Below are 16,292 nucleotides of genomic sequence, written 5' to 3' on the forward strand. Positions count from 1 at the left end.
GGCATACATTCAGTCAGGTGCTGGCAGGTTTGTTGGGGAATGGCAGCCCATTCTTCACGGAATGGTGCACTGAGGAGAGGTATCGATGTCAGTCGGTGAGGCCTGGCACGAAGTCAGCGTTCCGAAACATCCCAAAGGTGTTCTGTAGGATTCAGGTCAGGACTCTGTGTAGGCCAGTCCATTACAGGGATGTTATTGTCGTGTAACCACTTCTCCACTGGCTGTGCGTTATGAACAGGTGGTCGATCTTGTTGAAACATACAGTCGCCATCCCTGAATTGCTTTTCAACAGTGGGAAACAAGAAGGTGCTTAAAACATCAATGTAGGCCTGTGCTGTGACATTGCCATGCAAAACAACAAGGGGTGCAAGGCCCCTCCAGGAAAAACATGACCATACCACTGCCTCCGAATTTTACTGTTGGCACTACACACACTGGCTGATGACATTCACTGGGCATTCGCCATACCGACATTCTGCCATCGGATCACCAAATTGTGTACTGTGATTTGTCACTCCACACAATGTTTTTCCAGTTTCAATCGTCCAATGTTGGCAACGAGGACTAATGTCTGTAGTGGAAAGTTTTTCACTTAGTGGATGATGTGACCTCTTCCATCATCATGCTCCCTTATTGTTGTTTTATTATTGTTATTATCATCATCATCTTCTTCTTCTTTGTATTAATGACATAGCAAAATTCAATTTCTGTACAGTCCTTGTTCTTTCTTTTTCATTCATTGCTCATTCATCTTGTCACCATATTACCTTTTTCGTTTTTCTGTCTTTGTGGTTCTTCTTTTTTCCTGCCTCAATCCCCTTGAAAATAAAGTACGTGAGTTGTAAAAGTGTTGCTGTCTGTTATTTCTAGCATTTTAATGGCTTTACTTTACTGTTCTTTTCTTATTTATGTTATCCAGGCTATTCTTGATATCTCATTCCAGAAATAGTTGTCCTCTTAGCCTATTGCGTTTCATGTGGTAGAAACATCCAAAAGGAGATATTTTCACTTTCCTATTTCATATGTTGTTGTTGTTGTTGTTGTTGTTACTTGAAGCTTTATATATTTTATTTCCAGATCAAAACCCAAGTTCTAGAAAGCAGCAGAAAATTTGTCATCATGGCCATCAACAAACAAATATTGCCGCTGAAACTTATTCCCCATTTTGTAAGTAGATCTAATTTATTTCACATTAGTACATTGACACATTTTTCTTAAGCTGAAATTATAGTTAGTCTATGGATCAAACTATTTAGAATACTTTTCTGCTTTCTGTAGCTAATATTTCTCACAATGACTATGTGATAGTTTAGTTCTTAGTGGTACATATGTTCCATATAAGCGCACCAGATAGAAAATTTGTCAGTCTTAGGAGATATTATATTAATGCTGTTTAATACTGATCCTCTGTCGTCAATAATGGGATTGAAGAGAATCCACAAGTTTCTTCAGGTAGTACATCCAGCTGAAACTACTGAATAATGATTAGATCCTCTACAGATACCAAATTGCAGGGATATTGATTGCTATGTTTCACCTTCTGTTCCAGATAATCCTAGACATATTGTAAGGGGTCAAGATTGGCATATATAATGAGTCTGTTGAGGTGTACTGAGGTGCCCAAGTTTGTCAAACTAGGAATGCTTGTGCAGCCCAGGGAACTCGGCTGTTGTAATCTTAGAAGATAGGAGTTATTACAGCATATTCATTATGGAGATGTAGGAGAAAGGGGAACATTTAGTCATCAAGAATGTCAAAATGGACGACCTGGCTCTCATTTGCTGTGATACAGGCGAGTGAGCCCAGGCTTTGGCACAAAAAGCACCTCCGAAACATCACAGAATCATGCCTGTCCTGAGAAACTGCTGGGTCAAATGTCTGTAAGGACCTTCAGAACACTCAACACCTCGTATTTTTTGCAAAGAATCAAAATTGTGACTCGTCGGACTATACTACGTGTCTCCAGTAAGATTCTGTCTTGTTTCAGAGTTGTTCGGTACACTGAAGATGCACAGCTTTATGTGCCGCTCTGAGGAATGGCCTCGTGTGAAGTACCCACCTCCAGAACTCCACTGCGTGCAGTTCTCTCATCCACACGAAACTGGTCGAGAAGAGCCCGCATTTGCTGATAGCAGGTCTTGTCCGGTTTGAAACCAGTTGTCACTGGTGAGGCATGACACTGCTCATGAGCCACATTACAGGGCTGTGAGAGGTTCACTGTTCCTTCATACAGTTCCTATTGGTACGCCAACAGACTGAGCGACTGGATTTGCAGTGTGGTCACGACACATCCAAACACGATGGCTCCTTTACGCCATTCTTCTGAGTCTGCGAGTAGACCTGTCTTACTCCTCTAACTAGCACAAACTCACCACTTCACTGCCAGAACTTTTGTCAGCAGTGGAGTGTCAAACAATTGCCGGGTAGCTGTGATTGTGAGTTCCTTTGATGGGGGAACTAACATTTGATGCAGTCAAGTTCAGTTAAGTCACCCGGATTTGAAATTAGGCATTGTATAGTGTTTGAATAATAATGGTTACAATGCTAAAATCACGGTGTTCTTACAATCATATGGGAAGCTATAAACATTTACGAGGGTGTCATGTTCGGCAATTTTACAATGTGTAACAATAATGGCTGCAAGCTTTAAGAAGGATTTACAACTTGAGCCTACAGTAGTCTTTTAACAAATGTTCAAAATATGAAAGCATTTGCTTTGCAAACTTAATAACATTATGACAATATTTATCCTCTATTTTCAAATATATAGGAATTTCTACATTATCTAACTATTATATATAAGATATTCAGTGTTCTTGCTGACGCATTACAGGCAAATTTTGGGATGGTCACAAAAATAACTCATAATGACCATCACCTTCCTTCATATGTTCTCATTGCTTGTAATCTGAAATGCTATTACGCAGACACATATGTATCACTCGTAGTGTTTGTTTATTGTTCACTTAACATAGTGACATGTTCCTCTACCACAGCATCGTGATTACAGTGGTTTTCCTTTACAGACTTGGGATTTCTTCCTGCTGAAACTTCTCCTTATGAGAAGTGAATCTACAGATTCAGAAAAAGAGCCCCATTTAGTAGAATGTGAGAGGAACATCGAAAGGTGTGAGCATCTCTGTTACTAATTACTAAACGGCTAACCCAGCCAATGCTGCATGTCACAATTGCAGGTTGCGTATTAAACAGCTTACAGGAACAACAAAAATGTGTTTTTCAGTATTTTTTGGACAAATGTAAAAACTTAAATTGCTATGTAATGTACTCATTATGAGACATAGTCTTACGTTGAAGATTTAACATTGTAAGACTAGTATTACAGTTATAAACTCTGTGTGTGTGTGTGTGTGTGTGTGTGTGTGTGTGTGTGTGTGTGTGTGTGTGTGTGTTGAGGCAGCATAACTCACTGCACGCAAATTACCCATACTCTGTGTGTGTGTGTGTGTGTGTGTGTGTGTGTGTGTGTGTGTGTGTGTGTGTGTGTGGAGGCAGCATAACTCACTGCACGCAAATTACCCATACTCTGTTCATCCAGTATTTGAGATGAGAACACTTAGTGACTTACAACAAACTTTACTCATAATTTCAAATCTACATGAACCTTTTCCTCACTGATGTTGTTGTTGTTGTTGTTGTTGTCTTCAGTCCTGAGACTGGTTTGATACCCTCCACAAAACAATGAAAGCAAAAAAGATTTTTATTTACTACATTTTTGCAGTTCCTGCAGTGAAACTGCCTCTTAACAGCATTAAACTTAATTAATTTATTACTGCTTTACTACTAACCTTCTTTGCAACACATTTTGAGTTCAGTATCCACATATATCACCGAATGTACCTGTAAAATTATATCATTGTATGACGTAATTCATGAGGTATGACGCCATAAGCATTTAGATGCATGAAAAACTAGCTGTTGTTTAAAACAGATTCCAAATTACCCATACTATACTTATCCAGTGATTAATAATGAGAGAACTTAATGACTTCCAACAAACTTTAACCTTAATAAATCAATCAAAAAAAGTTAAGCACGTAATTGGTTCTCGTATCTTGAAATAACATAGATGTCTTATACTGTATTTTTTGTTAATACAGAATATTGCACAAAGAAAAACTACACTATATGTTCGTTTTGAATCAGTTATGAAGTGAAAAAGGAACATTATTTGAGGCCGGCCGCGGTGGTCTAGCGGTTCTAGGCGCTTCAGTCTGGAACCGCGCGACCGCTACGGTCGCAGGTTCGAATCCTGCCTCGGGCATGGATGTGTGTGATGTCCTTAGGTTAGTTAGGTTTAAGTAGTTCTAAGTTCTAGGGGACTTATGACCACAGCAGTTGAGTCCCATAGTGCTCAGAGCCATCAACATTATTTGAAAAAACAAAAAATTGCGATGTCCCACAGCATCAAAAAACAGTGCACTGTGTAGTAATGTGCAAGTCCTCCACAAACTTTCAGGCACTCTCAAATGCAATGGGACATGCTCAGTACCAACTCCTTGCAGGCCTTTGAGACATATTTTCCCACTCAGTGGCAGCATTTCTGAGAGCTTCAATCGTTAATGGAGGATGTTGATGACTAGAAATTGCTGTTTTGAGCAAGCTCTCTGCATGCTCTATGCAATTCGTATCCTGTGAGCGTGCTGGCAAATCCATTCTTCGGATCCCACGTCCTCTCCGAAACCGACACAAACTGCGAGCACGATGAGATCGGGCGTTATCATCTTGTAGAGTAAACCCTTCCCCTACAGTCTCTGCAAAACCACTGATTATGGATCGGAAAATGTTGTTTTCAACGCGACTGAGCCACCAGATTGTTGGTGACGTTCCACAATTGCTGAGGTATAATTATGTTCCCCTGTTCACCTCCGTATGCAAGCAGAGTTATCGTCAAGGTGCAAGTCCATTTGCACATCGTCTGTGAACAGCATTTTGGTCCAATGGTCTCGTGTCCAACATTCATGTGCCCTAAGCCCTCTTACACGAATACTCCTGTGATGTGGACGGAGTGGTGGAGTCTTGAAAGATCCTTGACCATACAGCCCCCTACAGGGAAGTCTGCTGCACACAGTTTGGGTACTTGCGGTAACCACTGTGGCTTCTCGAAACTTGTGGCGCAGTGTAGTCGCTGTCTTTGTAGGGTGTGTCTGTGCACATTTCATTATGTACTGGTCCTGAGCTGCTGTAGTTTTGTGTGGACAGCCTTCGTGATGCTGATCCGCTATTGAATGTGTTTCCTGAAACTTCCTCCACAGTCTGGAGACAACACTTCGATTAATGTGAAAAATATGGGACATACAATGCCGGCATTGCATTTCAGTAGGTGGACTATGGTGAGGTTGGGTTATGTCATTTGTGGGGGGGGGGGGGGGGGGGTAGGCGAAGACAGGAAGAGGGGCTGGCAGGAAGAGGGGCTGGGGAAGAATAGCTAGTGGCTCAGAGGGAGGCAGCAGGTTTGCCAACTATGAATGTGGGGGAGAGGAGTGCTAGGTGTGCAGGCTATAGTTGAGACAGCATAAGAAGATCTCTGACAGCTCACAACGCCGTTGCTGGCACTCGTCAGCGAAACACTAATGGCAACGGGCACAAATGGTAGCTGTGTACAAAGTTCTGACAACAATGAAGCATTGCTGTAGAGACATTTACAAAATTGCATTACGTAATTGGTTCACTTAGGCCCACAAAGCTAGTGCGCCCTGCCCGCTGCAGTCAGGGATCAACTATAGGCACATGATGCGTGGGTGCCGGAGCCGGTGAGGTGCACCGGTGATGTGGGGGCATAGTTTGGTAGGGGGTGTCAGAACAGAAGGAGGGGAAATTATTTGATACAGGGTGTGGGGACAGTGGGTTAAACGTAATTCCATACTTTTTCTTGCTTAGGTGCTTAATGTAAGATATTTAAAAATTAACTCATTTGTAAAATAATCATAAGTTTGAAGCTGTGTTATACGTGGGAGTTTGATTAGTAAAAGAATCAGGGACTTAGTGGTAATGTACTGATGGGTACTGTTGTTTATTGCTTATACCATCTCGTATCATTTTTAGTACAACTGGCTGAAGAAATCTTTCCTGTGCCTTGTCTCATATGCTCTCTGTTAGTGTTTGTCATGTAACACAAATATAAAATAGCTGAACAGGGTGATAATGTTGTCCACACCAAGAAGGGTTAACGCTCATTGGTTTTCATTTTGTCAAAACTGGTACAAAAATTTTAGCACACGCTGTTTGCGGCCCCTCTGTTTGACATCCACTGGGAGGAGACAAAATACATCTGCCTCTCTCTTTTTCTCATTTAATTTAGAATAACTGGAAATGAAATGGCAACAGAGATAAAATTCCTTAAGTGAGCACCTAATTGATGATAAAGAATACTTGATGAGAAAAATAAAGATGATAATTTTATGTCATACCCCAAAACTAAACAGAAAGAGCTACGTCACAGCCAGGGGAGTTGTGATGTGTTACAACCTCGCCTGCTTTTGGGTATGTTTTCATATGTATATTGTGAGGCAATAATGTATCCACTGAATATTACAAGCATCTGATGCCCTAGAACAAAACCCAGCCAGTAGGATACCATTTTATTATTCAAAAATCACATTATTGAGATGAGGCTTTTGAGTACTGCAAATGTTACTTCAGGTAAAGTTGGGAAGTCCTGTTGTTCAGTGTAAATTTGATCTGCAGAGTAGGCAGCTTTTGTAGGTAGTCATTTTGTGCTATTTCATTCAAAAGATTAATGTAGATAACTTTTTTGTTGGATGGTTTATTGCCGCTGGAAATTCGTCCAAAGATGAAGTAGTTTTGCCTCATTCCTCATTATTTTCAATAGTGAAGAAAGGAATGCAGATGTGTCCATGAATCTTTTGAAGATATTGTATTGGATGATGTCCCAAAACTACAATTACAGATGAAAACATAAAAAAAGCTGAGTACTGTATTCTACAATGGATGATTATGAATGTCCAACGTATTCATCACCTTAAGCATATTCAATGAAGATTGCGGATTGCTGAACAACATCAAAAATCAGAATAAAGTATCAGGGCAATATCTGAAGTGTTTTAAAAAAAATGTAAGTTTTTTTGGTGCTGTTTAGTTACTGTGGATGAGACAAGAGTCCACAGTTTCAACCTAGAAGAAAACAGCCATAAAAAAAGGGGGTTGAGGTCCACTCTGCACCACAAAATGTGATGCCACATTCATTTGCTTGGAAAATTTACAGCTAGCATTTACTGGGATGCAAAAGGGATTTCTGTCCTCAATTGCCCCACAAAGAGTAAAATAGCATCTGTTGAATGCTGTGAAATTATCGTAGACTGACTAGATGGGAAAAAAAAGTATGTGAGAAGAGAGTTGGATCTCAAAAGGAGAAGACAATCTTTCATCGGGACAATCTTGTTACCCTCAGAGGTGTTCTACAGTGGAAAACTGAATGGCATTAGAAACAGGCTTGTGTCATTTACCAGATTTTGCTCCTCTGTTTTCCACCTACTCCTGCATCTAAAGATATTTATGGTTGAAAATGTTGAGAGCCAGTGGAATGCAGCTATAGATGCCTATTTGTAGACCTTGCAGAATCACACTTAAAGCATGAAATGAACTCATCAAAACATATGACATAATACTCTGACCTCTGAATGCATCTCTTAACATTTCACCGTGCACCTGTATTGCTCAGTGGTCTTGTGACATTATGAGTACCATCTGTTAAACAAATAAAATTATAAATATGAATATAATAGAGGGAAACATTCCACGTGGGAAAAATATATCTAAAAACAAAGATGATGTGATTTACCAAACAAAAGTTTGGTAAGGTAAGTCTTTCCGCTCCCGGGATTGGAATGACTCCTTACCCTCTCCCTTAAAACCCACATCCTTTCGTCTTTCCTCTCCTTCCCTCTTTCCTGATGAAGCAACCGTTGGTTGCGAAAGCTTGAATTTTGTGTGTATGTTTGTGTTTGTTTGTGTGTCTATCGACCTGCCAGCACTTTCGTTTGGTAAGTCACATCATCTTTGTTTTTAGATATATAAAATTATAAATAACTACACATGGGCCAGAAACTGGTGCAAAACATTTTCCTTCTTGAAATTAGGGTTCATAGAGTTTATTTGAAGAACTTGGTAACTGCAGTATTAAATGAGTGTAAGTGGGTGGAGACAATACAGCTACAGTGTTAATCAGTTAGCGCCAAATTAATTTTTGTTAAATTTTTTTTATGTTTACTACTTTTACCTTGTTTGTTATATTGAAAAAGAAGCATTTAAAGTGAAGAAAGTTAATTTTTTACCATTCTTGTTTTAATAAAATATATTATACCATGTACGTAATGCTAAGCACAATTGAGAACAAAATGTACATTCATATGAAATGATTACACATTCTTGTACTGAAAGAAACAAATTAAACATGAGTGCACAGTACAAATCAAAAACAAAAACAACTAATTATTTGTGGTGATCAGAAGCAAAACACTCAATATACAGGTATAGTCTCACATTATACTTCTTGCACTTGGTACTTGCTGATTTCTTACATCCCCTTCTTCTGAGTTCCTTTATTTTCATAATCAGGTGCTTCATTCCATGAAACTGGAGCTAGTGGACTTGTATTCTGTGTGGATGGAGGATCCAGGAACTTCAATGTGTTTCCTTGACCACTAAGAGTTTCTTTTAACATTAATTATTGGGTTCAGAACAGTTGTATTTGATTCTGTAGAAACAGTGAAATTGTCCTGCTATTTACACAACAACAGACCACGTTCTTTTCGTTTAGCAGAATGGATAGCACCTTTTTGTCTTTCTCTATTTCCTTCTTATTTGGAAGGGGACAATGTTGGGGGATACAGTTTTCCCTTAAAGTCCTGATGTCACCAAAATCTTGTTCCCTAAGCAAAATTGGCATAGCAGTAGGCATAGTAGAATAATTAGCACGTGTCCACGTGCGACCAATTCTCGAGTACCGTTCGTCAGCCTGGAGGCTGTCCTGAGTTAGATTGACAGATGAGAGAAGACATAAAAAGTTGACCCGCAAAGTTCATTACAAGTTTGTTCGGTCAGCATAAGATACAGAAATGTTCAACAAACTGCAGTGTGAAGCAGTAATAGAAAGACATTGTGCATTATGGGCAGCTGTACTTACAAAATTCCAAAAGCTCACATTTTAAAATGGGTCACAAAATGTACTAATTTCTCTGACATTCATTCCCACAGAATGGTAAGTGTTAAAAATGATGCAGGTACACAACAAACTCCTAACCACACACTGTACAGAGTAGATGTAGACATGTAGGCAAAAGCTCACCATATACATGAATGTGTGTGGGCAGAATTGCACCATGAATTGTTGTAAGTAAGGAGAAGTTTCCCGACGTAAGAAATCTAACTACTGGATGATGTTGCAGCCCTCTGACAGAAATATTGGCATCTAAGAATGTAACTGGAGTGAACACCTTCACTGGCTTTGAGTGTGCTGTGAAATTCCTGCAGTGGCAATCATACACAGATTTTATCTCAGTGTCACTTAGCTGCGAGCTCCCAGTCCAGTTATGAGCAGCTCAGTGTGTTGAGTAAAGTAGTTTCCGAGCAGGAAAGAGTCACGCAAAGTTCCCTGCAGGTGTATGAACAGAAGCAGAAATGTCTGGCAGTCAAACTCTGCTACTGTACTGAGCTAGGGCATAAAATGCTCAGTGGCACAGGTATGGTCCATAAACTTCTGTTTGCAGTCAATGTAACAAGGAAAATCCACACAAGCATGTACTGGGAACTTAACTAAACTTAAGTTTCCGAGTTATCAACAGCAGGATGTAAATTTCACTCGAATGCACGGGATAACATGAAAATACTCCTTGGCATGCTGAATTAGAAACCTTATTGCTTTTATCTTAAATCCAGTACACAAAAGTAAGGTCTGAGCAGAAGTCCTGCATAAATGTCTGGTGGTTTCTTGTGGTTTATTTTACTATTTATAAAAAGACTAGCTCAGCAATGTTGCACACACTTAATTTTTCATTATATAAATAATAATTTATTTTGCGTCATAAAACATTAAATTAACATGCATTTTAGCACGCTTTGCATAATTTACGTAAATTGGCTGATAGGGTCATTAATTTTAAATTTTTATATCATGTAAGATACTTCACTTGTGGATGAGACCTATCATTTGGGGACAAAAAACCACACATTGTGCTGGGAGATGTCAGATGAGGGTTCTGTGTGGAGAGACAGTACAGAGAACATGTGTTTCATTTCTGGGTGCTGGCCAGCAACGCAGTCGAAAGTCCTAAGTTTTGCGAGAGATGTCGATGTTGAACTCAGATGCTTTCGCGAAAGATTTTATGTTGTGAACTTTAACGTTTTTGTCAGGTGTCTTGACAGAATGGAGTAATAGGTATAGGAAATGAATTATGTTCTTTATTTAGTGGTGTTGAGTCAAGTATTGAGAACACTGGCTAGTAATTACATTGCTATCTCAAGGGATTTTTTTTCTTTTTTTTAATAAACATTTTTATTTAAAACTGCAAACTATAGTGTCATCTAGTTTACTCCATTAGCAGCCAGCATTACATTATGGTACATATGACAGGACTGGACTTTCACTGATCTCTTGCAAAACAATGAGCTTCTGTAATCTTGTTACACCTGTTTAAGGCCTGTAGAAGATATTTTCTTTCATTCCTGTGTTATTAGTTGTGAGAAGCTGTCTATTACGGAGACTAATTGCCAACCCCCTGTGGGTTCGGGTGTTAGAATAGGCCCGCGGTATTCCTGCCTGTCGTAAGAGGCGACTAAAAGGAGTCTCAAATGTTTCGGCCTTATGTGATGGTCCCCTCTCGGGTTTGACCTCCATCTTTCTAAATTATTCCGAAGAGCAAGCCACTGGGGGAAGGGCGCCTTACATGGTGCATTGTATCCGTCGTGCAATTAGACCTTTAGCCGTCTTTCTCGTCGTTGCAATGGTGTCCCGCTCGTTTTCGATCTCTTGGGCGATTACCACGCTGCACTCTGCAGTGTTTCTTTTAACTGCGACGACGACCTTGGCCATTTTTGCACCTAAGATCCAGCACGGTAGCCAGTCCGTTGTGGTGGGGCCGCCATGTACCCTCTTGGTTGTAGCCCCCTGACAACACAGGGATCGCTCTACTGATGCCTGCGCCGTTAACTCCCCACGTATGCCAAGGAGTAGATGCCCATCGCCCTGGGGCATCGGGACTCCCGGCAATGGCCATCCTGCCAGGTGGCCTTTGCTGTGGCTGGGTGGCGCCCGTGGGGAGGGCCCTTGGTCGGAGTAGGTGGCATCAGGGCGGATGACCCGCAATGAAGCGTGGTACATCATCTCTCGCTGGCGGCCAGCCGTCAGCAGTCTCTAAGCGTTCCAAAGCTCACTTTAAGGCTAATTTGTATGACCCTAAATCGTTCCCCTCCCTGGCCACACCATGGGAGGAACGAAAGGCTGTGAATGAGAGCGAAAGATACTCGCCCCGGTATCTCGTCTGTACCAGAGCTGACGGGGATTCGTTTGTGTCTGTGAAGCCTCAGTTCTTTGTCGAACATTTAGAGGACAAGTTCGGGGAGGTGGAGGGCTTGTCCAAGATGCGGTCTGGATCGGTGTTGATAAAAACGGCATCCTCTGCCCAGTCACGAGCCTTGCTGGCTTGTACGAAGTTGGGGGATGTGTCTGTTACTATCACCCCACATAACAGCTTAAATATGGTCCAGGGAATTATTTTTCACCGCGATCTCCTTTTACAGTCCGATGACGAGCTGCGCACCAACTTGGAGCGCCGAGGTGTCCATTTCGTCCGGCGCGTCCACCGGGGTCCGAGGGATCGTCAAGTTGCCACCGGTGCCTTCATCTTGGCCTTCGAGGGTGACACGTTACCTGAGAAGGTCAAGGTGATGGTGTACCGTTGTGATGTCAAGCCGTATATCCCTCCCCCGATGCGGTGCTTCAAGTGTTGGAAGTTCGGCCACATGTCTTCACGCTGTGCTTCCGACCTCGTCTGTCGCGATTGCGGTCGACCTTCCCATCCTGATCATCCCTGTGTGCCGCCTCCAATCTGTGTGAACTGTGGTGCGCACCATCCGCCTTGCTCGCCAGACTGTCCGATTCTGCAGAAGGAGTGGAAGATCATGGAAATCAAGACTCTCAACCGCCTGATGTACACTGAGGCGAAGCGGAAATATGATCGGCTTCATCCAGTGCGCATGACAGCTTCTTATGCCGCAACTGTCACTCCTCCTACAATTCCATCCACTCCAGTCAGCTCTCAGAGTCGAAGTCCCACACCTGCCCCCTTGATGGTGGGGGGCACTAAACCTCCTGTTGCTCCTGCTCCATCTACTTCAGGAGCAACACCCCCCCCAACCATCGGGGACATCAGTCCCCCCTTCCCAGCTGGAGAAGCGTAAGACTTCTTCGGCTACTCTCGTAAGAAAGGGGTCCCTTGGGGACCTCCCTTCGCACGTTCCGACCGGTTCCAAAGCCGACAGCCACAAGTGGCTCAAACAACCGCCAGTCCCTGGTCGTCGAGACACACGGTCATCGTCTGTCCCTGAGACTGACCCAGTGACGCCCTCCCAGCCTGAACCACCCAAGGCGCAGTGCGAGAAGCAGAAGAAGAAGAGACTCCCCAAGGCTACCGACATTGCGGTGGCACCCATTCCACCGCTTCCTACAAGCTCTGCGTCTGAGGATGAGGTGGAGATTCTGGCGTCCACTGAGGACATGGATCTCGCCAGTCCCTCGGATGCAATAGATAGCTGTTGTCCAGGTGGTGACTCAGTAGCAGCAGGGGCCCCGGAGGCGTAATCTGCCTCCCCAATCCCTTCACGCCTTTCCCATCCATGGCTAATACCATCCTCCAGTGGAACTGCAGCGGTTTCTTCCACCATCTAGCTGAGCTCCGCCAACTTATCAGCCGTCATCCTTTCCTTTGCATTGCTCTGCAGGAAACTTGGTTTCCAGCAATGCGAACCCCCGCCCTCCGTGGCTATCGGGGTTATTTTAAGAACCGGGCAGCTTATGAAAGGGTGTCTGGTGGCGTCTGCATATATGTCCTTAACTCTCTTCACAGTGAGTTTGTACCTCTACAAACAGCTTTAGAGGCTGTCGCTGTTCGGGTGTGGACGCCACAGGCTATTACCGTCTGCAGTATTTACCTTCCACCTGATGGTGCTGTCGCGCAGCATGTCCTGGCTGCTCTGATAGCCCAACTGCCGCCACCTTTTTTGCTGCTGGGCGATTTCAATGCCCACAACCCTCTATGGGGTGGGCCTGTCTCCGATGACCGCGGTCGGGCCGTGAAGCATGTGTTGGCTCAGCTCGACCTTAGCCTCTTGAACACCGGTGCTCCCACGCATTTCAGTGTGGCCCATGGCTCGTTCTCGGCCATCGATCTCTCTATTTGCAGCCCTGGACTTGTCCCATCCCTCCACTGGAGAGTGCATCCTGACCTGTGTGGTAGTGACCATTTTCCCATCTATTTGTCACTGCCCCAGTGTCATTCTTCTGGGCGCTTGCCCTGCTGGGCTCTCCACAGGGCTGACTGGCCGGCTTTTACTTCCGCTGCAACCATTGAGTCTCCCCCACAGGGTGACATTGACGAGGTGGTGCGTGTTTTAACCACGTCCATCATTTCAGCGGCCGAGGCTGCCATCCCCCGTTCTTCTGGCCACCCTCGGAGGAGGGCTGTACCCTGGTGGTCGCCGGAGGTTGCTGAGGCTATTCGCGACCGTCGGCGGGCTCTCCAGCGTCATAGGCGGCACCCGTCTCTTGAGACCCTCATCACCTTTAAGAGGCTCCGTGCCTTCGCCCGTCGTCTTATTGCACGGCGTAAGCAGGAGTGCTGGGATAGATATGTCTCATCCTTGGGCTCCCATGTCTCCCCCTCGCTCGTGGGGTCCCGGATCCGGCGGATTTACGGATACCAGACCCCTATGGGTGTCCCTGGACTCTCCTTGGACGGCGCTGTCTGCACGGACGCTGCCGCCATTGCTGAACGGCTTGCCGCGCACTTTACTCAGAGCTCTGTGACTACATCCTATCCCCCCGCCTTTCGCTCTCTAAAGGAGCGAGCCGAGCAGACGCCGTTCTCATTCCACACGCGTCGTTCTGAAACATACAATGCTCCTTTCAGCGAGAGGGAATTCCTCGCTGCCCTCGCCGATTGCCCTGATACAGCACCAGGCCCAGACTGCATCCACGCGCAGATGCTGAAGCATCTCTCCAGGGACTGCCAGAGACACATTCTCGCGATATTTAATCGCATTTGGAGCGAAGGCGTGTTCCCGTCGCAATGGCGAGAGGGTGTTATTGTCCCCATCTTGAAGCCCGGTGCGGACCCACAGGCGGTGGGCAGCTATCGTCCCATTACCCTCACCAACGTTTTGTGCAAATTGCTCGAACGTATGGTGGGGCGGCGTTTGTGTTGGGTCCTTGAGTCGCGCAGTCTCCTCTCTCCATCCCAGGGTGGCTTTCGTCGGGGCCGGTCTGCCACGGACAATTTGGTGCGGCTGGAATCTGCAGTCCGTACGGCCTTTGCCCGACGTCAGCATCTCGTTGCTGTATTTTTCGATCTGTGGAAGGCGTATGACACCACATGGCGGCATCACATCCTCGCCACGTTGCATGAGTGGGGTCTTCGTGGTCGGCTCCCGGCTTTTCTTCAAACCTTTTTATTGTGCCGCTCTTTCCGGGTGCAAGTCGGTGCCACCTCTAGTTCATCTTATATACAGGAAAATGGGGTCCCGCAGGGCTCAGTGTTGAGCGTCTCCTTATTTCTGGTGGCCATTAATGGTCTGGCTGCAGCAGTGGGGTCGTCGGTGTCTCCTTCTTTGTATGCCGACGACTTCTGCATCTCATTTACCTCCATGACTACGGGAGTCGCCGACCGCAGGGGGGGGGGGGCAGTCTCCTTCCCCTTGGGGTTTTATCTGCTCTGCGACTTTGTCTCGCTTGTTTTTGGAATGGGGGACTGATGACCTTAGCTGTTTAGTCCCCCTTAAACATCCCAACAACCACCAACCACCACTAATTGCCAGTTGCATTACATTTACTTCTTGTTCTTCTTTCAGTCTGAATCTGGTCACACAATGGATTTAGATTTAGTATAACTATTAAAATAATGTTCTGTTGGGTTCAAGAACTGTAAATTGTTCCTTAAACTACCAGTCACACATCTTTTATTTAAATTTAATCAGTATTATTTGTGTCATACAGACACATGCTAATTCTTGAGCTTTACACAAAAGTAATGCTAAGCAGTAATTAGAGCACTTGAATAATGTTTTGTGCACGAATTACACTTTCTTACTTCCTTAAGATTCTTTCAATAAATCTCTGTCTGGCATCTGCCTTTCCATGTCTAGATTTGTCCAGTCAGTCCACTTTAAAACTCACAGACATAATCTCCTAGATATTCAAATATGTCTATTCAATTCTTTTTCTGTATCAGGTGTTCCAGTCTCGTTATTAATTTGCTACAACTGTCATATAATTGTGTATTTGATAATTTCACATCTCCAGCTGAGCAATTTTAAGAAGAAGAGTGGTAGTACAGACTCTACCCGTGTACACAAATCAGAAATCCATTGGAACCAAAAGCACTTTTCAAGGATTATACATATAGAGAAACATTTCATTTTGTGTTTCTGTCAACATTTTGTTCTCAAAACAAATCTTGTGCAATCTACGGTAAATTGTGTGAGGGTCATTTTTAAAGTGAGAACCTATTTGCAATAGAGTAAGAGAAACTTTATTTGTGAAAGAAGATTGTATCACAAACTACAGTGAGCACATTTTCCTTTTTTCAATTTAGTCATCAAAGAACATTTAAACATTTGTCAAGCCATTTGCACCAGCTTTTGGATCCAAGCATCAAAGAATGCTGCTGCCTGACCGTCAAACCAGTTAGCAACAATTTTTTTCATTGTGTAATAATTTTCCAAGTGCTTTCCATCAAGAAATTCCTTCAGTTTTGGATTTTGGAAACAGATGAAAATCTGATGGTGCTAAGTCAGGGTGGTATGGCAGATGAACCAGTAATTCCCAATGAAACTTGTGCAGTCATGTCTTTATTCTTGCCGCAACATGAGGCCGAGCATTGTCATGAAGCAGAATGACACAGCTAGAGAGCAGTCCCTGCTGGTGATTTTGAACAGCGTGCGCCTAAGCTTTAATAATGTTTCAAAGTTCGTATTAGTATTTATAGTCATTTCCCTTGGCAAAAAGTCTAACAGAGGGATGCCTTTCTGGTCCCAAAACACCA

The 16,292-nt window shown here is 43.6% G+C and overlaps 1 protein-coding gene across 8 annotated transcripts in view; it reads left to right on the forward strand.

Moving 5' to 3' along the window:
• The window catches only part of LOC124716946 (repetitive proline-rich cell wall protein 2-like), a 129,427-nt gene that overhangs the window by 64,698 nt on the left and 48,437 nt on the right, over positions 1-16,292 (forward strand). For 3 of the 8 annotated variants that reach the window (XR_007005680.1, XR_007005683.1, XR_007005681.1), the window contains exons 4-5: positions 1,078-1,167; positions 3,027-3,127. Coding sequence is in view for 3 of the 8 variants with exons in the window: in XM_047243531.1 (XP_047099487.1) it covers positions 1,078-1,167; positions 3,027-3,070 (134 nt within the window). In the remaining 5 variants the exon portion in view is untranslated. Of the gene's footprint in view, positions 1-1,077; positions 1,168-1,549; positions 1,962-1,987; positions 3,393-16,292 lie in introns of those variants that run through there. The other 5 variants (XR_007005684.1, XR_007005685.1, XM_047243533.1 and 2 more) reach the window with 4 other exon arrangements.

Source organism: Schistocerca piceifrons, chromosome 9 (genome assembly GCF_021461385.2).
Source record: "Schistocerca piceifrons isolate TAMUIC-IGC-003096 chromosome 9, iqSchPice1.1, whole genome shotgun sequence".
NCBI classification, from domain to species: domain Eukaryota; kingdom Metazoa; phylum Arthropoda; class Insecta; order Orthoptera; family Acrididae; genus Schistocerca; species Schistocerca piceifrons.